The sequence below is a fragment of the Hippopotamus amphibius genome, chromosome 8, assembly GCF_030028045.1.
Source record: "Hippopotamus amphibius kiboko isolate mHipAmp2 chromosome 8, mHipAmp2.hap2, whole genome shotgun sequence".
Classification (NCBI taxonomy): Eukaryota; Metazoa; Chordata; class Mammalia; order Artiodactyla; family Hippopotamidae; genus Hippopotamus; species Hippopotamus amphibius.
In genome coordinates, this window is record NC_080193.1 from 143,892,758 (window position 1) to 143,917,595 (window position 24,838).

The following is a 24,838-nucleotide window of genomic DNA, read 5'->3' on the forward strand; positions in this document are numbered from 1 at the left end:
AAACTAAGCAGATGAAGATGGAGCAATTGTTAACTCCAGGAAGAAAAAAATCAAAATTCGTTCAAGAAACGTCATCACGAAATGCTACTTGACTTAGCGGTGAACAAAAATTACAGTCTAGCTTTTTAGGGAGAATGGCGGGGAAAGGGAAGTTGGTAGAGGGGAATGAAGAGCTAGATCCTTATCTATAACATGGAAAATAAATGTCTAAAATGACAAATCAAGAAATAGTACTGCAACAGAGAAGAACAAACCCGACTCCATACTGCAGCTATTCCCTTAGCGCTAACCCCTGTGCTCTGTCACCTGTGCTTAGTCATGCTGGCTCTGCACCTTTCGTACAGGAATGTTGCCTAAGGCCTGAAATACACAGAATAGCCCATTCTCAAGGCTCTGACCTTTAAAGGTGAAAGACTTGTCCATTCACATAGAGATAAAAAGTTGCAGAACGGAGAACATTTGTCTTGTTGGTTTATAGGAACACAGTGACCAGATGGACAGATGCAGGAACAAAAGATTCCAGCATCAAGAAGTTTTCAACAACCAGCCACACCCTCTGCCCTTTTAGTATAAAAGAGGACTGAATTCTAACTCAGGTAGGATGGTTTTTTGGGACACTAGTCCACCATCTTCTCGGTCTGCTGGTTTTCCAATTAAAGTCACTATTCCTGCCCCAACACCTCACCTCTAGATTTACTGGCCTGCTGTGCAGCAGGCAGTACAAGCTTGGACTTGGTAACAGTATAAGCAAAGTATTTAGAAACATGGAGACAAGTAATAGAACAGGTAAAAGAATGGTAAGGAATTATAGGTCTGAGCTGGGGGCAGGGTGAGGCAGAGTGATAGAGTTTTTCATTGATAAACAGCTACAATAATAGCTAACATCTACTGAATATTTACTATTTTCCAGGTATTATACTGTTTCACATGTATTAGCCTAAAATCCCCTCAACAGCCATATGAGCTATGCCGTACCTCTATCATTATTATTCCTATTTCACAGATTTAGGAAACTGAGGTATAAAGAAAGTAACTTCCCTGAGATGACACAACCAGGAAATGTGAGAAGCCAGGATTCAAACGAGGCAGCTTAGCTCCTGAGCTGGCCCTCTTAATGGCTGTGTTATCCTGGCGACTGATTTTCTTTCTTTTCAAACGTCAGGTTTCAACCCATTAGTGGATTGTAAAATCAAAGGACTGGATCACACCATTACCCAATAACGTACCCAGCTGGTAAGGTGTGGCTGACTATAATTTATCTTTCTATGAGGACTGTGAAGATTTTAACAGAATTCTAGTCAACTGCAAACAGTAAAGCCACCTTTACATATAACTCATGTTTTTCAAAAATAAACACTATTATTCCCAGCCCCGCATGTAGGCAGTGCAGCAGCCCTACAGAGAGGTCATTCCATTGGCTCACGCTGGCTACCTGAATATAGGGAACATCATCTAGTCAATGAATCCATTCATAGGGCTTCCTAGGGGGCGCAGTGGTTAAGACTCTGCCTGCCCATGCAGAGGTCACGGGTTCGATCCCAGCTCCAGGAAGATCCCCCATGCCACGGAGCAACGAAGCCCGTGTGCCAAAAAAAAACAAAAACAAAAAAAAAATCCATTAATAGCTTTCATACATTTGACACTCCTTTAATGGAGTGTCAATATCCTAATATTTGTCAATATTAATATCTGTAATTGTCCAATTACATCAATATTTGTTTTAAAATGCACTCTCATTTGTAACTTATTTTGAAAATAAAGGAAGTGTTCACTTAAACTTAATTCATAAGAAAAGCGATAGATTTCTTTCCCCAATCTAAAAGTATTTAGCAAGCTTAGTAAAAAAAATCCTGCTTAAGAAGTGAATGCAAGGCTTCCCTGGTGGCGCAGTGGTTAAGAATCCGCCTGCCAATGCAGGGGACACGGGTTCAAGCCCTGGGCCGGGAAGATCCCACATGCCACAGAGCAACTAAGCCCGAGCGCCACAACTACTGAGCCCACGTGCCACAACTACTGAAGCCAGCACTCCTAGAAACAAGAGAAGCCACAGCAATAAGAAGCCTGCACACAGCAATGAAGAGTAGCCCCCGCTCTCCGCAACTACAGGAAGTCCACACACAACAATTAAGACCCAACGCAGCCAATAAATTAAATAAATAAATAAATATTTTAAAAAAAAAGAAGCGAATGCAAAGTTTTAATGAACAAATTGTTCATATTATTATTGAAAACAGACAAAATATGCACACACATACACAAAAACCCTTTAAACCCATTCTCACCTGTGCCATCGATCTTTTGTTTACAAATCATGTCTTTTGTTGTATCTGAAAAAAAGATAGCCTTCTCCTGGGCATCAAAATCAATCCCAACAAAGACGGAAGCACCTCCTGTCACTGGAAGGATGACATCTGCCTGGTGAGAGAGGGTGAGTGGGACGCCACGGACAGCCACATTCGATGAAAAGAACAGAAACTGCTCAGCGGCTGTAGAAAGAGGGACGCATGGTCAGCCACAGCATGGTTCTCGCCTTCTCCCAGTTCCAGAGGAACCACTCATACACCCAGAAAGCACATCTTACAATTCTGAAATGTCACTCCGAAATAAACATAAAAAAATAAACATAAAACATAAAAAACATAGTTGGAAATAATGGGACTAAGGCAAGAAAAAAATACTATGAAGGCAATACAAGTATCACAATCTTACTTCTCCCTGAGAGGCTTATCCTTAAGATTTATTTATATAAAACATGGTGTCCACATGCTTAATTTCTAAATTGGTACTAACTGCATAAAAATTCCATCAAAATTCTGGAGTTGCATTAACTTTTGTATAGAGATCTATATCAAGAATCCTATTGCAGTTCGGGGAATATTAAGACCAGCAAAAAGAGAAGGTTAACAGCAACCAGGTAAATTATTTAGAAAGAAAGAAAGGAAGGAAAGAAGAAGGGAAGGGGAGGAATGGAGGAAATAGGAAAGAAGGAGTGATAAGTAAAATCAAAGAAGGAGACAGTGACAGTATGCCAGAAAATCAAAAAGAAATACTTGGTTCTTTAAATGAGGGTGATTTTTATCTGCATCTAGGATTACCTAAGAAGTGAACGAAATTGTTCGAGTTAAAATAGGAGAATTTACGTACTAAGCCAGAAGCAGCACCATCTAGGGAGTAAGAATTTGTCAAAGGCATTAAAAAGGAGGGTGTCAAAGGGAAAAGAAGAGCAACAAATCTTGTAGCAGTGCATTTTACCATCAGCTGAAGCCAAGGCAGTAGCTTATTTTAATTGTGAGTAGATAGACGTGCAGGCGACCAAAGAGGAGGACAGGAAGTACTCAGGGTAAGAATGAAACCCAGAGCACAGAGGCAGATGTAAACAGAATATCTGCACCAAGGAGTAAACCCTAGATGACGAGGTGAGCCACCCCAACACTTAGGAGTCTAGTTTGGAATACAGCAGTAAAGCCAGGTGGCATCAAGATAGGAGTACCTGACTTGGGCAAAAGTGGTGCACTAAGAGAGGTGAATACAGGTGATGGTACCAAATGTACAACAGATGGCTAGTGGGAAGCCGCTGCACAGCACAGGGAGATCAGCTCGATGATGGGTGATGACTAAGAGGGCTGGGATAGGGAGGGTGGCAGGGAGTCGCGGGAGGGAGGGGATATATGTATAAATACAGAGGATTCCTTTGTTGTACAGCAGAAACTGGCATAACAGTGTAAAGCAATTATACTCCAATTAAGAGATTTAAAAAAATTTTTTTAATTCAAAAAAAAAAAGTGATGGGATTAGAGTTAAGACTAACACCTAAAGTGGAAAAGGTATACACATGGTAGAGAAAAGAACTCAAAATTAAATCCTACAGAATTTCAAGAGCATAGTTTTAAAAAAGAGACAGAGATTTCAAGAAGCAGATAAAGGGAAAGGCGCGCCAAGGAAACCTTAGATGTGTCCCAAAGGACAGAAATTTACATCTTCAAACACAGCTCTCTGTGCAAAGGGAACGGTGCCAACTAAGGAAGATGCCCGTGTGCTAGCAACAGCTTATGTGCTGTGAAGAAGTGCTACAGGGAGCTGGCCCAGTCCAAGAGCAGCACATACCCCTGCGCCAACCCTCGGAAAGACAGTCCAAAGCTGATGTCTTACCGACGCAGTGGTAGTCGTCCATGTCCGGAATGTAGCCGAGCCTGCACTTGCAACGGTAGCCCAAACCACCATTAAATGTTCTGTGGCTCAGGACACAGATGTGCTGACAGCCCCCATTGTTATCTGCACAGGGATTGCTAGCTGGGGGGGGAAGTGCACATGGTTAACTCTCAATTAGAAATGCATATTTAGGGGCTTCCTAGGTGGCGCAGTGGTTTAGAATCCGCCTGCCAATGCAGGGGACACAGGTTCGATCCCTGCTCCAGGAAGATCCCACATGCCACGGAGCAACTACGCCCGTGTGCCAAAAAAACAAACAAACAAAAATAAATAAAGAAATGCATATTTATCCCAAACATGTGAAGCCATTTTGAGGCCCGTGGGTGAAACGGGTTTGCAACTCCTTGCAGACCTCACTCCTGGTTGCTACTGAACACATCCACATTCAGCGGCTCCCAGTTTCATCGCTGTTCTCAAATCTACTCTCAAACTGATGGTGGCGAGAAAAAAAAAAAGAGAGATCCTTGGGGGTTCTTTTCCTCCCAATAACCATATCATACTCCGTTTGCTAGCCTTGGTAATTAAAATACAATTGCCTCCCCCCAAAACTTTACTGTTTAGTGTTATTTTTTACCATTCATAAAATAGAAATAACTGTAACTCACTGGATGCTTATTTTGTAAGACAACTTACAATCAATGCCTCTAAGAGGTAAATATTATTATTCCAATTTTACAGAAAAGGAAACCAAAGTTCCAAAAGGTTAGAAAACTTGCTCAATATTATTCCGTGGTTAAACAGCTAAACTAGAATTCAAATCCGGATCTAATTCCAAAACCCTACATGTCTGAAACACAAACCAGTTTATACTTCCAGAAACCACTCTAAAGGCAGTAACTTCAGGAAGTTCACAGTACACAAGGCTGTCATAGCTAAAAATGTCTGCTTTTGAAATTGTCTTCTTAGGCTTTGACTTATTCTTTAAAACTGTCTCTTTACCTTCTCAGGTAGATTAATTTTGAGAAACAGGCAGGTATCATTCTACACAAATAATAGAAATAATTTAGATGATAAACCTGGCTAATATTTTTGGTCAAGGGCAGATGTGAATTTAGTAGCTCATGACAATAGAATTTTCTAATACACTATATACTTTCAGATACAGTATATATTTTCCAATGAAGTACTTGTTTACCTACATTGAAGGGTAGCCATCTGAAACTATCAGTTCGGCTGGTTAGTTAGTTTGGGTTTTTTAATCAACCTGATTATTTTGTGGTCTTTCTCCATCCTAAAGCCAGACCCATCACGTAGCATTAGAGTTTTAAAGTGAAATCTTACTGTTCACGGATATTAAGCCTTCTCCCAATGTAGTCTAGTTTACTGTGTTTCTTTTCTTTGATGCATGAGTGAATACAGAAAAGAGCTATATATGCAGTCCAGACAGTCATGTCAATTTAAAACCTTGAAACAAAACTTACTGTAAAATAACATGACAGGGTCTGAATCAAAATATTTCTTTTCTTTGCTAAGTGACCAGCCTGAGACACCAAACCCAGCTGACCTATGACAGACCCAACGCAAACCAAACAACAGGTGTCACAAATACACAGCAGAGAAGAAGGACGACAACAGCTCTGACACTACCTAAAATGACCACTTAAGCATGTCATGTTCTTCTTCCAGGCCTCAGCCCCCTCAACTGTCATATTAGAGAGCTGAATTGGGAGATTTCTCCCAGTAGAAGAAGGATGGGTATTTTAGTTTGGTTTATTTGCTGCTCTTTCTCCAGCCTGTAGACAGGATCTGGTACACTGCAGGTGCCAATAAGTAACTGTTAAATACATCTCTAAGTTCTTTGTAGACTGGGCATTTTAACTCTGAAATACATCAACTTCTCCAGCATGCCAGTGATCTGCAAAGCCAGTTTCAGAGGGTTCCATTCCCTAGATAACGTATCATAATATCTGAGAATGCCCCCCCGAATCTCATGAGAACTTTGAGAAAACCTTTCTACCAAGGCCAGTACCAAGCAGGGTTTTCCACGGTTGTGGGACCTACCATAGGGCTGCCTGAGGGCATGGTAAACAGTCACCCCAAATGGCCTCAGGGAAGACTGGTAGTACAGCCGTGGGCTGCTCTCCGTGAACTTGTTTGCCTTCATTACAGCCATCTTAGTCCAATCCGTATAGAACACATGATCTTCAAACAAGTTTACTGCAAAGGGATGAGGAATGTTCGCGCCTCCGTGAATTACTGTCTTCCTGTTACAAAAGATATATACCGCACAATTGTGATGGAAGGTGGAATTAGTGCACATAAATACTTACAACGCTAAAAAAATTTCTTGCTGCAAGTATAGAATATATAGTCAAGATACACTTGAAGATGCAGGGTATTTCTCTCTATACTTGCTACAAGGATTTTCATGTCGTCTCTTCAAAAAGAGCCTTGGCACTTAAATCCAGTCCCTGTCCTCATTTGTTCTGGATTTTTTGAAAAATTACTGTTTTCCCACCTGCTCTACATCATTTTCAGGTTGCTCTACATATAAAAGGGCTAAGAGGTGAAATATCATTTTGAAATCTGTAGGGAAGAGCATGTAACAAGGGATTGGAAGTCTGATAGAAGATGCCTTCAACACTCACTCCACACTGCACCACTGACCATTTCTCAGCAACGAGGGAACAAGACAGTGAGTTGGCGAATTCAACCCCCAGCAAACACACAGACCTATTCCTGATGTCACTCTAGGGAGGGGAGAAAGCAGGGCCACCACTGGTACCCCTCTGATGAAACTGTCAGCTGATCACATCTGTAGTGGAGGCAGAGTGCCCAGAGCTGCTTAAAGGGAAGAGGACAGAGGTGAGAGGCGCTGGGCAAGGAAAGGAAACCAACACCGCCGTCACGACTGCGTCCACAGAAACAGTAATTCACTGAGGCCACAAAAATAAAGTGAGGTGGAGGATGGCTCATGAAAGAAAACTCTTTTGGCATAAGAGAAAGACCGCAAAGAAAAATCTTAGCAGCCCTGGAAAACTAAAAGCCACAATAGAGCGTTAAGAAAAGACTTGAAGATACTAACACTGGGAATCACACTGAAGGCGAAAAAAGCAAAGAAACCCAAGCTGGCGAGTGAGGGCAAACTTTGAAATACCCAGTAATGACACGGTACATTAAAATTCATGGTTTACCTTTTCAGTTAGCGAATTCCAGAAACCTAAATGCCACCTGCTGGCAAAACAAGAGGCAATGACTTTACGATTTTGGCTGTTCTCATGAGTTTTAGTATCTCTCCATGTTTCTTTACAGCCAGCAAACCACTCAAATCTTTCTGAAACTCGATTAACTTTTATCTTTTATATTTAACTTTAACCTTAGCATAAAAATATTTAGACTATAAAATTAACAGCGAAACAACCGTGAAAGAGAAAAAAAAATTAGGCAATTTCTCGGCTGTTTTCATATGACTTATATGATTATTTTTTAAATTAAATTAATTCTTATCCTCACTATGGGAACCAGTTTAGGTGACAAGAAGTCATAGCCTTAATACCCAATCATTTCATTGAACCAAGTAGAGATTGTTCTAAGAATATAAAATCCAATGGCAAACTGTGATACCATCCTTAAAAAATAGAGATAAAGGAGACACCAAAACTAGAATATTCTTTTCATTGAGAACACAATAAAATCAAGCCATTTGGAAAAATCAGATTGACTACAGTAATTTTTCTTGGTCAAAATTAAAAACCACGTTTTAAACAGTTTTTGAAAATACCAAAAGAAGAGGATCTAAAATAGGTAACAATTTAATTAATTATAGTAAGCGCTCATCAAACTAAGAAGATGAAGGAAAAAAGTAGGCCAAACTCTGGGACTTCCCTGGTGGCACAGTGGTTAAGAATCCACCTGCCAATGCAGGGCACACGGGTTCGATCCCTGCCCCAGGAAGATACCACATGCCGCGGAGCAACTAAGCCTGTGCGCCACAACTATTGAGCCTGCACTCTAGAGTCCAGGAGCCACAACTATTGAGCCCATGTGGCACAACTACTAAAGCCCACGCACCTAGAGCCCGTGCTCTGCAACAAGAGAGGCCACCGCAATGAGAAGCCCCCGCTCGCCGCAACTAGAGAAAGCCCCTGTGCAGCAAGGAAGACCCAACGCAGCCAATAAAATAAATAAATAAATAAATAAATTTATTAAAAAAAAAAAATCGCAATGCAGCCAAAAAATAAATAAATAAATTTATTTAAGAAAAAAAAAGTATGCCATACTCTACGTTCAAATATTGTTTAAGTGTCTTTGAAGTATATTAGGTAAAGTCAGAATTTTTCTTTAAGATTTGAAATATATATAAGAGCAGTATAAAATCGAATTAATTCCCACCAGATAATCTTAAATACATAATAAAACTTATTTACTGGGGGAAGATAGAAAGCTAAAAGATAAAGTGATCTTTGGAAACAAACCATAAAGGACCCAGAGAAATAAATGGACAGGGGAGTTAATGAAAATAATGTGCTTCATCTCGGAGAGGGGGAGGGTTTGGAGAAGAGAAGTCAAAGAACAAATGTTCTAGGTAATATTTAAATTAAGTGTTAAATTAATAAGGAACACAAGCTAAAACTCAGAGCAGGTCACATCATGCAAATGTCAACACAAAGATCACTCAAGTTATGTCAACCAACAAAGCAATCTTTTAATTCTAGTTCATCAGTATCTCTCCATAAATTTTACCTACTTCCCCCAAACTTATAAAGATATAAAAAAAATACTTCTTACCTTTGAATTCCATCATAAGTTACAGTCTCAATGTAATCAAACCGGGAGTCCACCCAGTAAACACGCTTTGATATCAAGTCCAGGGTTATCCCAGCAGGCCATCCCAGCTTTTTTGTTACCAAGTTTTTACGGTTGGAGCCATCCATGAAAGCCCTTTCTATCTTAGGTGCCCCAGAAAGGCTCCGCCAATCTGAGAAAAATAAATAACTACAAAAGAAAAACAAAAGATGAAAGAATCGGTTATTTTACAAGTTTACCTAGAAAATATTTTTTGAGATTGTATGTTTGGATCAATGTAAAATTCCTCTAGCTGATTACAGAACTGTGGGGGTTTAAAACAATAAAGAAACTGAAAAGTATTAAAAATCAGAGACTGTGAGGGCCAATCAGGAGAGTCAACAACTCCAACTATGCAATAGCAACTATTAAAATGCACTAACTGGCAGGCAAAAACAAAAAACCAAAAACATATCTACCTTCCTAACTTAATTCTCTCCCCTGTTCCCTGGCTTCATCTTTCACTTCTCTGTTTTACAGCCAGCAAAAGGCTGTAAGAAAAAAAAAACTATCAAGCCATTTCCCTCCTTAATTCCTCGTTCTAAGGCATAGTCTAGAGAACATATACATCATTTTCAAGGAAGGACAGCTGATATCACGAAATAGAAATGAGTAATCACTATTCACCAACACTTGAGTAGCCTCAAGTTCATCCAAGGCTCCTAAGACCCAACTGTGAAAATCTAGGAGAAAGCTAGTCTCCCATAACTGGTCTCAAATGTGAAGATTAGGAAAATTTTAATTTACACCTGGAGAAAAGCAAGCATTACCACTCTTGCTGGACTGATTCACAGTTGAAAACCTTGTAATGAGGTATTATCACTGACATCTCAACCCCAGCCTCTAACAAGAAATCACTATAGGGACAGATCCGATAGGTATAGAGTAGGGTAATCAAATAGTTAGCTTAGAAACCCCATTAGGGGATAGTAGATAGAGAGGGAACTTTAGGGGGCTTGGGGAGACCGCAGTAAGTTAATGATCACTCAAAAAAGTAATAGAAAAATCCTGAAATAATGTGGGCTTGCTTGACTCATAAAGCAGAGAAGTCACTTAGCATCAAAGACAGACCGGCTTGCTTATCAACAAAACCATGCAACAGAAGCATGAGACATGCCCCAAAACAATAACACAACAGTGTAAAATAAGGCCTACAACCTGCCCGGTGATGTCAACAAGGTAATGACCCCTAGGACATGGTCTTTGCACACACACAAAAAAAACAGTAATTTGTGGAAAGGTGATATTTCAAAGTGAAAGACCTTCATTGTACTGAGACCTGAAATAGTTTTTCCACAGTGCCATGACGGTCCCAGATGCACCATACAGGGTCAAAAACTCCCCTGCCCAACATGTAGGAGGAGTTAATGATGGAAGACTCAAAGAGTGAAAAAGAAGGTGGTCATTTCCCCTCCCCTCTCTTCCTTTGATTATAAAAATGTAACCCACTAAGCACTTGGGGTAGCACAATGCTGGCCCGCCCACTTGTAAGCCTCGCAAGTGTCCTATTCGAATACATCACTTCTTTTTTTTTTTATTGGAATATAATTGCTTTACACTCTTGTACCAGTTTTTGAGGTACACCAAGGTCAATCATCTGTATTTATACACATATCCCCATATTCCCTCCCTCCCTCGACTCTCCCCCACCCTCCCCGTCCCAGTCCTCTAAGGCATCATCCATCCTTGAGTTGAACTCCCTTTGTTATACAGCAACTTCCCACTGGCTATCTATTTTACATTTGGTAGTATATATATGTCTACGCTACTCTCTCACTTCGTCTCAGCTTCCCCTTCACCCCCCGCCCCCCCAAACCTCGAGTTCTCCAGTCCATTCTCTGCATCTGTGTCCTTGTTCTTGTCTTGTTACTGAGTTCGTCAGTACCATTTTTAGATTCCATATATATGAGTTAGCATACAATATTTGCCTTTCTCTTTCTGACTTACTTCACTCTGTATGACAGACTCTAGGTCTATCCACCTCATTACATATAGCTCCATCTCATTCCTTTTTATAGCTGAGTAATATTCCATTGTATATATATGCCACACCTTCTTTATCCATTCATTTGTTCATGAGCATTTAGGTTGCTTCCATGTCCTGGCTATTGTAAATAGTGCTGCAGTAAACATTATCGTACATGTTTCTTTTGGGATCATGGTTTTCTCTGGGTATATGACCAGGAGTGGGATTACTGGATCATATGGTAGTTCTATTTTTAGATTTTTAAGGAACCTCCATAAACAAGATAAGAAGGCAACCCTCAAAATGGGAAAAAATAGTTGCCAACAAAACAACGGACGAAGGATTAACCTCCAAAATATACAAGCAGTTCATGCAGCTTAATACCAAAAAAGCAAATAACCCAATCCACAAATGGGCAGAAGACCTAAATAGACAATTCTCCAAAGAAGACATACAGATGGTCAACAAACACATGAAAAGATGTTCAGCATCACTAATTATCAGAGAAATGCAAGTCAAAGCTACAATGAGGTATCACCTCACATGGATCAGATTGGCCATCATCACAAAATCTGGAAACAACAAATGTTGGAGAGGGTGTGGAGAAAAGGGAACTCTCCTGCACTGTTGGTGGGAATGTAAGTTGGTACAGCCACTATGATACATCACTTTGCCTCTCCCTGAATTCTTTCTGTGCTGAGACATAGAGGACTGGGGCTCTTCAGAGCCCCTCGAAATACCACCTAGCGGTTTCAGATCTAACCCCTCTTTAAAACAACTTTACAACTTAGTGTGAGAGTGATCATGTGGATGACGCTTTAGTTGTAACAATACTATTAGAGTCAGAAAACAGAATCCAATCTCTCGGCCAGGAGAATGTGGCAAACACTAAGAATAAAATTCACACCCCAAAAACATCATGTATTTTTAGGACGCCAGGAGGTGTGTTTGGACTGTGTATCCCTGAATTGGAATATATTTAGCCTACTCCTTTAAAGCTTCTCTCAAAAGAGATATGAGAGAAACATGGATTCTAGAGTACAGAGCCTAAACGAAGTCAGGATTAACCTTCAGTTATGCCAGTGGAAGTTTTGTGTATAGGGGGAGAAATAAAACTCCAAAAATCCGGGAATCAGTATGTCTTCACATAACTTACCCAACAGTTGGGTCCACGGCGATCCCTCTAGGGTGTCCCAGATGCTCAGTTATAATGGTAACCCGCTGGCTTCCGTCCAGATTTACCATATCTATGCAATTGACACTGGTCTCCACAATATAAAGCTTATTATTTACCCAGTCCACAGCCAGATTCTCTGGGTCTTCAACAGAAACATTGAGAACTTCTTGGATATCTAAACCATTAATGCCAACTGAAAAAACCTGAAAGAAAAACCAAAATTATTACACTTCTTAAGCATAACTAACTGGGAGCAGTTTTCCTATACTTCATTCCAGGGACCTATCTTTGTTGTACAAATCAGTCATTTGGATTAAAAAAAAGAAGAAGAAGAATTCACTGGAGACTTTATCATGGGTTCCTGGGGCGGGGCGGGGCGGGGCGGGGCGGGGGGGGGGGGGAGGAGTGTAGTTTCTTTAAAAGCATGTGAGGCATATGTAAAAAGTTGGGTTGAAAAAAAAAAGAAGCCTGCATTTCTAATTCTTGGTAGTTCGTGAAAGTTTAATTCTATGTGGATTTTTTGGTGGAAGAGGTGGTAGTGGTTTGTTTTGATTTCTAGCTGTCATTAAATCAGTTCTGCTAGTAATCCAGTCTCATCTTTTAGAAACTTTATGCAAGTTGTCAGCTAACTGAATTAAAATTTTAATAATGGTACAAGGAAATGTAAGAGGAAGAAATAACATTCCATCACTCTTTAGGTGTCTCTAAAATTTATGTTTTAAAAATCTCCCTTGCATTACTCAAAGTTGAAATCAGATCCACCACACTTTCCAAATAAGAGCGCATAATGAAATTTTGGCTGTTAAACAAAATACTGTCAATATTTGTTACCCAATCCTCAATTACGGTGCCATTTAGAAGACGCAGGTAAAATCTGATTTTTATCATCCAGGAAAGCAGAATACTTTTTACGTTTGAAATGATCACGTTTCAAAAATTACTACCAAATATCTACCCAGTTTTGAAAGAATGTCTACTATTTCTTTTAATTAGGCTTTTGGACTCCATTTCGAATAAAATTAAAAGTTGCTCAAGGCTAGCCCATATAAGAGACTGCTTTGTTTAACAGGTCCCATGTAATACTATAGCTGTAAAAGGTGCTGATTAACATAAAATATCTCAAGGGCCTTTTTTGTTAGGAAACAAAGGAACTTTCCCCTCCACTCCCCCAAAATGAGAAGCTATCAACACTTTGTGCTTGGAGTTTTATCAGCTCCCAAGCTACACGCCAGAAATTTCTATTTACCTTATTTTGCACAACGTCAGTCCAAAAGACTCTGCGTAGGTGATAGTGAAAATCTACACCCACAGCCGATCCACGATTTTCAGACGCTACCAGGATCTCAAAGGTGTTGCCATGGATATCACCCTTTAGCAAATCCCGACCATTGGAGAAGATCACAGAGGCCTCACCAACTAAATGTGAAGAAGGAAGGCATTATCAGTCCTTCAAGTGAACAAAGATGATGAAGCAACTTACAACTATGTTTTCTTATTTGGTTTTAAACCTTCTGAGGCAGACATATATATCATTCTACCTATGTTACAGATGGGTAGATTGAGGCACAAAGAGGCTTAATGAAATGTCCAAAATCACAGTAAGTTAGGAACAGAGTCTGCTAAGAACTCAAGTGTCCTGATTGCCAGTTCAGTGAAAATGAGGTATCATGGAGAATCCTTGATGATATGGGCACCTTATCCCAGGCGCAACTTCAGATTGTGTAAAACACAAACACATTTTAAGGATTAATGGGAAACCACTCTGTGAAAAACATGGCAATGGTGGATCCAAATTTGCTATACCCATATGCTCACAAGAATGCAAAATGAATAAGGTTATTCACTGAATTTTTGTTTGCAATATCAAAGGGTAAGAAATAATATAGAAGTCCATCAGTAACGGACTAGCTAAATAAATTATGTACACCCCAAAAATGGATTTTGTCACTACTAAAAAAAACCTGTGCATCTGAAACACTGGAAATCAACTATGCTTCAATTTTTAAAAGATAAAATTAAAAAACAAAAAAGAGCTCCGTGTGTTGATATGGAAAGCCCTTGAAAATACAGTATGCAACATTAGCAAGATGAAGAACTGTGTGTGTAGTTTACCACCATATAAGTAAAAATAGGGTTGTGTCTATATTTGTATATTATTTATGCATTTAACAATCTCTAGAATTAAGATAAACAGTGATTATCCATAGGAGAGGAGAAGTGGGAAACTGGGCAGAGGGGAACAGAGATGGGGGCAGGGTCATATATCTGCTCAATAATGTAACATTTTTGAAAATGTGAGTATAATACCTATTCAAAAATAAATAAATGTTAAAAATCAGTTGTATCTAAAAGTTCATCCACAGCATATCAGGTATTTCTACACACAAGCAACTAGAAAATTGTCTATTCATAGATCATGCGGGCAGGTAAGTTTCAGAAAGCCACCAAAGGTACCTTAAACAGGTGTGAAAGAAACAACTGGAAAAAAAGAGTAAAGTCAAGATCTTATTACCCAGAAATCCATAGTGACAAAAATGCTTTGGGAGGTCCAAATTTTTTAGACCAATTTTCATGATTTTTCTCTACCCCAGTACTCTTAGAACAAGGGCATTTTCACAAACTATAATCCAAATTGAGTAGGTCCATTTTGAACCACCTCCAAATTTTGCATAAACAATGCCTACTGATACTTGCCACCTTGTGGTAGGTACATTCATGAAAAGTAGGGTCACATGTACTCATAAAATGTATGTGGTAGATGATGTAATATCCCAGGCCCAACGTGAAAAAGCAACCAATAAAAATTAAAAACAAAAAAAACTTAAAAAAACAAAAAAAAACTTTTAATGCACAAGTTGGTCCCTAATAACCGAAGTATGAGATGCACGTTGACCCATCCTTCCCACAGCAGGAGCCCCTGCTGATTTGTGATAATATTACCCTGCCACCCGCACCAGGGCTGATATTTCTTTGGCGTCTGCTACGGAAAGAGGACATTGGTCGGAAGTCTGCCGCTCAGAAACACAAGTGTCTCTGCTTTACTCACAAGAAGAATTAGCCCTGCAGCGCTGCTCGTGCTCCAGGATATAGCCCTCCACGCAGTGGCACCGGTGATGGCCAACTCGGTCTTCACACACCTGGTCACAAACTCCCCACATCTTGCAATCGTCAAAATCTGCCACATGGGAAAGAACCATTTCTAATCATGTTTAACAGCATGTCTTGAGCCCCTTCTGAATTTGGGTGTAAATGCATCCCTTTAAAATTGTGCTTTCCCACACTGTAGCCACCAACCCCCCGCAGCGTCTCAAATTTACATTTAGTTAACTAAAATAAAATAAATTTAATAATTCAATGTCTCAGCCACACTTGCCACATTTCAAATACTACATATGATTTGTGGTTACCATACTGGAGGGCACAGACATGTCCATCACCGCAGAAAGAACTGCCTTATATCCCATCGATCAATAAGACACAGATCTGTGCCTGCAATAAAGTATCTGTAAAGGTCTGTTTACCCAGATGCCTTTCCTCTGATATCAAAAACCATAACCAAAATTAAAATCATTTGTAAGACATGAAAAATATATTCTCTTCTGCTTATTCATTAGCATTATTCATTTAATAAGTGCTCGCTTATGGAAAATCCATTACATAACAGAGCTCTGTTCAATGCCGTAGCAGTCTCAGGTCCACCGTGTAAAAAGAGTTTCAATATAATTGACGTATAAACAATACAATATGGGGGGGAAAGAACAACACAAGATATCGTGTCTTTCTTAAAGATTATAAAGCTTAAGGGGCACAGAAATTGCCCTATCCTTCATCAACTGGTGCCAAATATTTCATTTGACCCTCCAAGTTCACGTCCACTCTTCACCCTCCTTCACCCAGCTCTCTTCCCTTGCAGAATGACCTCCACAGCCTAAGCCAACAAGGTTCTCACCCCCTAGGGCTTCAGGGAATTCTCAAGTACATTATACTTCCTGAGACCCTCAGGTCAAGGATTCTCCAGGACCTGATCACATCTGCAGAGTTGTGAGTTGAGTTCTACCGCACCTGCTGGACGGCCCACCATCTTGTAACTCCCCAATAAGAAGGACCAAGAAAGTCCTGGGAGCAAGATAATGGCTCCTGCTTTCCCACCAGACCAAGTATAACAACACGGACTAGCATGTCTTTCATTCCAAGGACTGTGACAAAGAAAAAATTAATCCCATTTGGACATGACAAGGTAAAAGGACATGTGGGTATAAATAAAAGGCCCGCAACTTTGATCTCTCTCTTCTATGCCCTCACCTCAGCCCTAAGAAAGCACCACGTGAGGCTTCGCTTCAGTAGGAATGAAAGCACAGGACATTCGCCCTCAAACTCCCAGGGTGTCATGACCTCATTTTGAACACGAGACACTAGGACTATGTCTAAAGGTCTGGAGTCACCCTGGGAGCAGGAGTTCTCACATCAAAAAGAGGGTGGAGAAGTCTTGGGTTCAAATGCCCTTCCTATCACCTGGGCTACAAATCTTTTACAGGCTTCAATGAGTGCATAAACACCGGCACTTTTAATGGCAGTAAGATTCTATTCTCCATTACGAAGAAGAATGGAGGCTAATTAATATCCATGGTCAGCCAAGGGGAAGACAAGAAAAATGAAAGGAGACCTGAGGCTTTTCAGGAGAGTAGAAGAGGTAGCGGGAACTATATAGAACACTGAAACGCTGCTTTACCATTCTCCTCCCCGGCCTGTTACCTTGATCTATCTCCCTCTTTATTCTTTGTCCCCTCCTACCAACAAATACTGCTTTGAAAGTAATTCAAAAAAAATCCTTTTTAGCGGAGACCCCCTTGGACCCAACCCTCTGATCCAGCTGGCTGTGTGAAATCCCGCCACGCTGAATGACCTTCCTGCCCTAACTCTGCACCACGATGGCATCCCCTCCACAAACAGCGGGTCATGTCAATCAGAAAGGATAACCCCGGTGTGCTGATCTGGCCGCCTGCCTCAGAGGCACCACGGCCAGGTCAAGACTACCAGGAGCAGACAAATGGTAGAAGGACACACAGTTTCGTATCAGGATTGTTCCATTTTTTTCTTGATGACCACGGAAGCATTCACTGTGGAGCCAGATCTAAGACAAGAAACGCTGCACAGGTTTCCAACACCTGACATCTCTGTGATAAGTCAGCCATGCAGAGGATTACAGCCATACAGAGAGTGTTTGTTGAACTGAAATGCTTGAAAGAGCAGACCTAAACAATTCCCCTAAAAGCTCAGCTGAAACAGGTGTAACTGGTTTCGTAATGTCACGTATTGAAACTAATGAGTTATTTTTACAAAGAGAGCAAAATATAGTCTTCTTTGAAAGAAATGTGGAATCAATATTAACCCAGTTTCAAAACTCAGAGGCAAAGGGTACAATCTTAAAGGACAGGGAAGGTCAGAGAAAAGGTCTCTGCAAGTGGCAGGGGGCCCACATTCACAAAAGCCCTCCTCCACTGCAGACTTTTGAGCTTATATCCAAATGAGGTCATCTGTACTAAAGTCCTAGGCACATTGAAAAGGGATTGAAAGATGTTTGTGGAACTTAAAATTAGTGCCCCAGTATCAGACTTTACTTCCCGTGTGCTATAAACTGAATGTCTTCTATAAATCCTGAAATTATCTGGTGCACAGCATAACATTGCAAAATTCTGTATTACATTCATTAATAGATTAAATGTAAAACTCTCTGTTATGAAAGTTTCTCATCTCTTAAGGGCTGCAAAAAATTTAAGTGGCCTAGACTTCTGACGTGCAACTCAAACCTCATCACAGGCTTAGCTATTAGAAAAGATGTTGGAAAATGTGACTCTAGGGTGGGGGAAGAAAAAAGAAGACTGAGCACAGGCTGTGAGGTATCACAAGAATGAACGAGGGATTCTGAAAGAGCAAATCGCTTTTACTGAAAAGACTTCATGGCCTATCAAGTTGCAACTACAAGGCAGTCCAGTGCTAACTCTTCTTTGGGGTTAAGAGGAAAAACAGAGAAAAGCTGGTGTAGTACTGAGAACGTGGCTTCTGGCATCTCTACTGGAATTCCTTTTCTACTAAGAGAAAGTGGAAAGGCCTAGAGAATAAGAGACTGGAAATCAGATTGGCAGCTGGCTGGCAGTAAAGGGGGTGGAGAAGCCTGACGTTTGGCAAAGATAGACGAGCAGTCTTATACCTACAGATGAGAAAAAAAAGGGATGCTGCCCTCACAGTGATGCCAGGAAGCATAAGCAGGGGTTCCAAAGTTAGAAAACCAACGAATAAAGGAGGACATTTGTGTGAAAAAGTATTTTTAAATTACTTGAAGGCGGGACTTCCCTGGGGACCCAGTGGGTAAGACTCTGCGCTCCCAATACAGGGGGCCAGGGCTCAACCCCTCGTGGGGGAACTGGATCCCGCACGCAGGCTGCAACCAAGACCCGGCACAGCCAAAAATAAATAAATAAATAAATGCTTTTAAAAATAACTTGGGGGTCGGGGGGAATGAATTGGGAGATTTGGATTGCCATATGTACATTACTAATCAGAAAAAAAAATACCAAACTGTGCACTCTAAATATATGCAGTTTATTGTATGTCAACTGCATCTCAATAAAAGTTCTTAAAAAAAAAATGACTTGAAAGCATCCCCAATGTCATGATGATGATAAAACACAAAAAGTGTCCTGTAATATCGCCTAAGGCCAGCTGCAGACCATCACTGTTTTATGTATACAACGTTCTGAAACGATTAGAAATTTCTTAAATAATTCAGCGTTCTCTCTGAGTTTTCAGGATCTCTCAGGCTGATTTGCATAAAGCATTTGATCTTTATATGTCTTGTTGGGTATAGTTACTTCAGAGGAGCAAGAAGATCTGGGGAAACTTTGTGACACCATCCTGATATTAGAAATCTAATACCTAAAATTACCTGCTTCGAACACCACAAAGACAACCTCAGTTGGAGTGCTTTACCTGATATAAAAATCTTGGCACACGACAGGTACACGAGTGAACCCTGTTACAACAGTTTGCAATAAGACTGAGGCTTTCTCAAGAATTTATAAACCAGTCCTTTTTTTACTTTCTATTTTATTTTATTTTATTTTTTGGCCACGCTGCATGGCTTGTGGATCTTAGTCCGCCGAACAGGATTCAAACCTGAGCCCTCGGCAGTGAAAGCTCAGACTCCTAACCCCTGGGCCACCAGGGAATTCCCCAGAGTCTTTCTGACATTAAAAAATTTTTTCCAACTGTAAGGAAATTCTTAAGATCAATCATAATTTGGAAGCCATGTGCTGAGACTAAAGACTGAATAACTTCATTAGGTTTTTCCAAATTCAATATTTTTGGCCAAATCATATTAATATTTTAGAAATTATTTCAGAAGAAATACTTTTCTAAAAGTATTTCATATGTATGACATGTTTGTTTTCATCCAAAAAGCACTGAAGGATCTCAAACTTCTAAGGATTATCAAAGAAGACAGATATCCTGGTAAATTCTGAATCATCTATTTTTTGAAGCTCCATAGATGAATATTTAATATTAATGAATTGTTTCAGTTGTCTTCCAGGTGCCTTTTCACAGCATCAGTAAAAACCCCTGTGGTCACTTTCTGCTAGTATGTCTGTTGTTCATGTAACAAAAGTTAGAAAGAAGGAAAGAGAAATCAGAGCATTAAAAATTCATTGTTCAAATCCTAAAAAACTGAAAACTGATGATACTTGGCCATGTCTAATTCTCCCACCGTAAGACCCCTTCCTAGTCCCGGTGGGATGAAAAGCTGGCTCATATCAAAATCAAAATTTTCCCAGTGGGAGAAACTATTCTTATCATTCAGATAGGAAAGATGTCAGAAATATTTAGTGCACTGGTGTCTAATTCAATGCCACCTCACTCATCACACAACCACTCTTTTGCCTTGGGCGCCTCACAAAAGCTTCTCAGAGTTAAAGCTTCACACTTGTCCAGGTTTTTGGCGAGGACGGTGTTTCGCTTTGTTAGCACACACTCCTATCCACCAGTACAAACTCCCTGATGTCAGAGGGCACGGACCCCCACAGTGCCGCAAGCACTGGGATGAAAGACCAGCCCCTCCCACCTGTCACTTACCGACACAGTTATGGGTGCTATTTTTGTTGACGATAAAACCTGAGGGACAGTAACACTCGCCTCCACCTGGCGACTTGTGGCATTGGTACTCACAGCCCAAGAACGGACACAAATCCACACCTGAACAGAGAAAAACACTTTGTGAAATGAACGGTGACCTCTGGACAAGGCTGATTTACACGAAGTAAGACCTTCTTCTTTCAAAAGTAAAAGCTCAGTGAGCACGCACCAGCAGCACCATTCAAGACTCACTGCAATACGATGCAATAAAAAGCTCAGCACATATTTTTTAAAAGTTATAACTAAGTGCAAGCACAAGTCATCAGAAGTGCTGTTTACGGAAAAGTCCAGTCATAAGTCTATCTCTGTGTCTACACAGGAGAAGGAAATTCCCAAGAATTCCCAATTCACTGAACACTAAACTCTTAAGTTTTAACACCAAAAGTTAATCATGGCTAGCTTCAAGTGGCGGAATTTCAGGTGACTATATGTTATTTTTCTGTTAATTTTTGTTTTCTAACTTTTGTACTAGGACTATTTAAAAGAATTCCCAAATGAAAAAGGGGGGGGAAAAAAGCCATAGAAGTCTCTTTTTTCCAGGAGAAAAAAATCTCCACAACTTTAGGGTTAAAGTTAATGGCCACTGCTAGGCAACTACGAGATAATTTAGAGAGAGTATTATTGATAAAAATCAAGGTCATGAATTTGTATTTTCTTACAGGACTGTCAGCTGTCCACAGAATTGATGGTTGATGGTAGGGGAATATTCTACAGCCACAGCGGGAGGGAAAAAGAAAAACCAACTCAAAGTACATAGCCCTGAAACAAGAAGCTTCTTTGAGTATACCCAACAACGCTTTCTCCATACCTATAAGCCAGGGAATAAACTCTCCAGGACACCTTTAGAGTCATCACAATTACCATTAAAATCATGCTTCCTGGGAAGGAGGGGCAGGGATGAGGGGAAGAGCCACAGATATTTTTAAGCTCCTCTTATCACGAAATGCAGTGTATTTCTTCAAGCCATTGAATCTGGATTTGGTGTGACTTGTTTTGGCCAATAGAACACTTAGCAAACATGACGTAAGGAGAGGCTTAAAAGAGCTTGTACGCTGGGCTCTGCCCTTTCCGCCACCATGCAAACAAGCCTGGACTAGCCGTGCTTTTACGGCAACATCCTGAGATGTGAGTGAGCTGGTCCAGGCCAGAAGAACTATGCAGCCAACCCACAGCACTGTGAGAGATAACGTTTGTTGGTTAAAGCGACTAAGTCTTGGGATTGTTAGTTCTGCAAACAGCAACGGATACTCTCTGTGTTTGGCAATCTGTTGCAGGAAAACAGAAACACCTTGACCTGAAAGATGCCCAGATAAGTGTCCATACTCACCACAGTGTTGTCTTGCAGTCGTATTGTTTTCATCTTCTCCTCCTGGACAATCTAAAGTCCCATCACAAACTTTAGAAATTGGAATGCATTTTCCAGACTTTGGACAAGCCCACTCATTTGGGTAACAGTCATACGTACGATTAGTGCTGCTTTCTGTGGGAAGAGAGAGAGAGAGAGAGTTACTACAGGCCACATTCTCTTTTTTAATACATGGTTAAGAGAGGCTAGAGAGCAGGTAGACGAGAAGCTGACCAACGACCAACATGTCACAATAAACTAGTAGTTTCTATCTCTACGACGGACCTTTTATTGAGATTCTAAGGAGTGGCAAATGGCATTATTTAAGTTCCACTCTTTCTAGAGGAGGCAACGCCAAGCCAGGTTACAAGAGCAAAAAGCAGAAATGGCCCTGAATTATCAACCAACTAGATGAATAACCCACAAGAGAACATTCAGGTAATGAACTCATGAGCAACAGAACGAGGGCCAGCCAGGTAATGCCAGGGTTCCTAAGTTTGTTTTTATGTGTGTGTGTGTCCTTTGTGGTTGTTTGGGTGGTTCTGTTTCTTTAGCGAGAGGTCAACAGTGTAAGAAACGGTGTAAGAAACACCCACGTGTAGGAACACAGCTCCTGGGAACACTGAAACCAACGGATGTTCCCAGTGCAAGCATCACTCTTAACACACAGATCTTACAGAAAAACACTGGAACGTACTTTTGGGCCAACCCAACACCTAGGGCTAGAACTGTATAGGTAACACGCTGTACGAGTGGCTGCTGGCACCATCCGAGCCGACGGCAGCACTGCTGACGCCAAGAGCCCAGTGCAGGGGCCAACATCACAGACAGCGTCCTTCTCACGTCCCTGGATAGTGGCCTCTCCCACAGCCACTGATCTCCAGCTCAAAGTCACTTTTCAAGGTTATAAGGTCTGAGGACAAATCACATTTCCCCCTATTTTCCCTCCTTCCCCAGCCTACTTCTTTTATATAGATAAATCTAATTAAAATAAGAGGCTTAAAGGGAAAACCTCAGATAGGGCCAAAGCCGGAGAGAGACTGTCCTACCTATTTCGGCTTAATGTTAGGAAGGAAAGGATGATCGTTTATGCTATATTTGAGTTCTGGGTCTTTTTAGGAAAAGCTAGTGGAATCACCTCTTTCTTCCCTACGCATGAATTCCCCTTGAAAACACTTTAAGAAAACCCTTTCCAATCAGAAGTTCTTCCCCTCCTTACCACATCCATCTTCATCAGCATTATTTACACAGTCACCTTCTCCATCACAGACCCAATCCTGATTAATGCAGAAGCCGTTGGGGCAGGTGAATTCGTTGCCTTTGCAGGTCTGATAAGAACCTGGAAGAAAGTGACAGATGGCACTCCAAAGATACAAACCACTCGGAAAAAAATCAAAGTGCTCACCTTGCCACCTCAACTGAGCTCCTAGAAACTGAAGTTTCTGTGCCCGTTTAGTCCCTTAACTATCTTGACAAAAATGAAAAAAGGGAAGAAGAGAAGGAGAAAGAAGAGGAGAAGGAGGAGAAGAAAAGAGCAGCTTTGGGTCCAGGACACGAACTCAGGTGCATCAAGATTAGGAACAAGACGGTTATGTTACAGGTGGACACGTAACAAAGAGCGCAGACAGACAGAGATGCTACAGACATGCCGGTGGCCACGCTCTCCTGCTTGACCATGAGCACGGTCATTGCCATCTAGGCCCTAATGATTCTAAGTGACTCCTTCCACGATGTCCCGTTCCCCTCCACGCAGTCACCGAAATAAGCACAGGTGCCAGAATAGAAATCAGGCTTGGCTCACAGATGATTAGAGTGATCCTGAAAACATTTAACAAGCCCTCAGGCATGGGTACCCACCAGTCGAAACGGGTGTGGAGAAAAAGCCTACATTCTGGGAAATAAGTCACCACCAAAAAAACCCTGTCAGTTTATTGGAATTTATAAAACTCTCTCGTGGAGATTTCATAACTCTCACAAAATGAGTCTGGAGGTGGCAACAGTGAGAGCGGTGGCACGCACTGCAGGCCACATCACAGAAAGAAAAGGAGGGTTAGAGTGACAGTGTGGAGGTAACAAAAGCCACCTGCAACCACGAGGAAACTTCCCCGACTCGCTGATTTTAATGTGGTAAGGATGTCAAAGTAAAGAGGAGAGTCAGGGCCATTACTTTGTCTGCCTTTCTAAGCCCTCCTCCCACTCTCTGAAAGTTATCAGACCCGTTCCTGAGATCTGAGTAATTTGAGAGTCCAGGAATACAATACACTCTGCATCTTTGTAGCCTACGGAAAGAATGCAAACTGCCCATCAGCAACCCTTCACCTCTACACAGATCTTTGGAAGTTAAAGAAGTCCAAGTTCAGCAACGCTGCTGAGGCTCATGCCATGGCCCTAAGTGATATTCTGGCTCCCTCTGCCATCAGACATAGTGGCTCTGATTTGAAAAGAGTAGCACATTGGCGGGGGCGGGGTGGGGGTGGGGGGACAAAAACACTCCTGACAGCACGACCCAAGGTAAGGAAATCACCGTACTGCAAGAATGTTCATCACTGCCATCTTCACAGTCAAGGTCATGGTCGCAGATGTAGGTTTTATAAATGCACTCTCCACTGCCACACTGAAACTCATTGCGCAAGCATCGGCGAGCTGGGGCACAAGGTTAAAAAGGGAAAGAAAAGAGAGAATTTCAATTCCACTGTAGCCACAATTTCATAGGAAGATTCTGTCTCAAGTTTAAAAAGAGATTTTACCACGCAGCAGTGTGCTGGTAAATGTTTAATAACCAGTTCTCCAGGCACATAAAAGCCCTCACTTGTAATATCTGCCAATTTCCATGGTGTAAATACTCCACCGTGGCTGAATTCCAGCTACCAACATGAATTTACACTGAACACACACTTGAGAAGAAATGTGCGTAACTGGCGAGTACAACCCAGCCTCAGCATGTCACTTACTGCAGTTGAATTCATCCGAGGAGTCTCTGCAATCCATCTCCCCATCACACTTCTGACTGGTGTTATAGCAGGCTCCGTTGGCACAAGTCTGCTGCTCACATATCGGGTACCCTGAAAAGAACGGAAAGAGCACACAAACCTTAAATGAAGACGTTGCTTTAGCAATCGCTTCTTGAGCGACCACTATATTCTAGCCACTAACTGCTGACCATCTGTTG

General features: G+C 41.1%; 1 protein-coding gene across 1 annotated transcript in view; it reads right to left on the minus strand.

The window, feature by feature from the left end:
- Positions 1 to 24,838, minus strand: part of LRP2 (LDL receptor related protein 2) — a 148,796-nt gene that overhangs the window by 105,583 nt on the left and 18,375 nt on the right. Inside the window, exons 5-16 of the mRNA XM_057746520.1 lie at positions 24,621 to 24,731; positions 24,202 to 24,312; positions 22,889 to 23,008; positions 21,652 to 21,804; positions 20,265 to 20,384; positions 15,184 to 15,312; positions 13,384 to 13,553; positions 12,117 to 12,340; positions 8,938 to 9,144; positions 6,211 to 6,413; positions 4,150 to 4,290; positions 2,283 to 2,486 (exon numbers count right to left, since the gene is read on the minus strand). Of these exons, the coding sequence (XP_057602503.1) occupies positions 2,283 to 2,486; positions 4,150 to 4,290; positions 6,211 to 6,413; positions 8,938 to 9,144; positions 12,117 to 12,340; positions 13,384 to 13,553; positions 15,184 to 15,312; positions 20,265 to 20,384; positions 21,652 to 21,804; positions 22,889 to 23,008; positions 24,202 to 24,312; positions 24,621 to 24,731 (1,893 nt within the window). The remainder of the gene's footprint in view (positions 1 to 2,282; positions 2,487 to 4,149; positions 4,291 to 6,210; positions 6,414 to 8,937; positions 9,145 to 12,116; positions 12,341 to 13,383; positions 13,554 to 15,183; positions 15,313 to 20,264; positions 20,385 to 21,651; positions 21,805 to 22,888; positions 23,009 to 24,201; positions 24,313 to 24,620; positions 24,732 to 24,838) is intronic.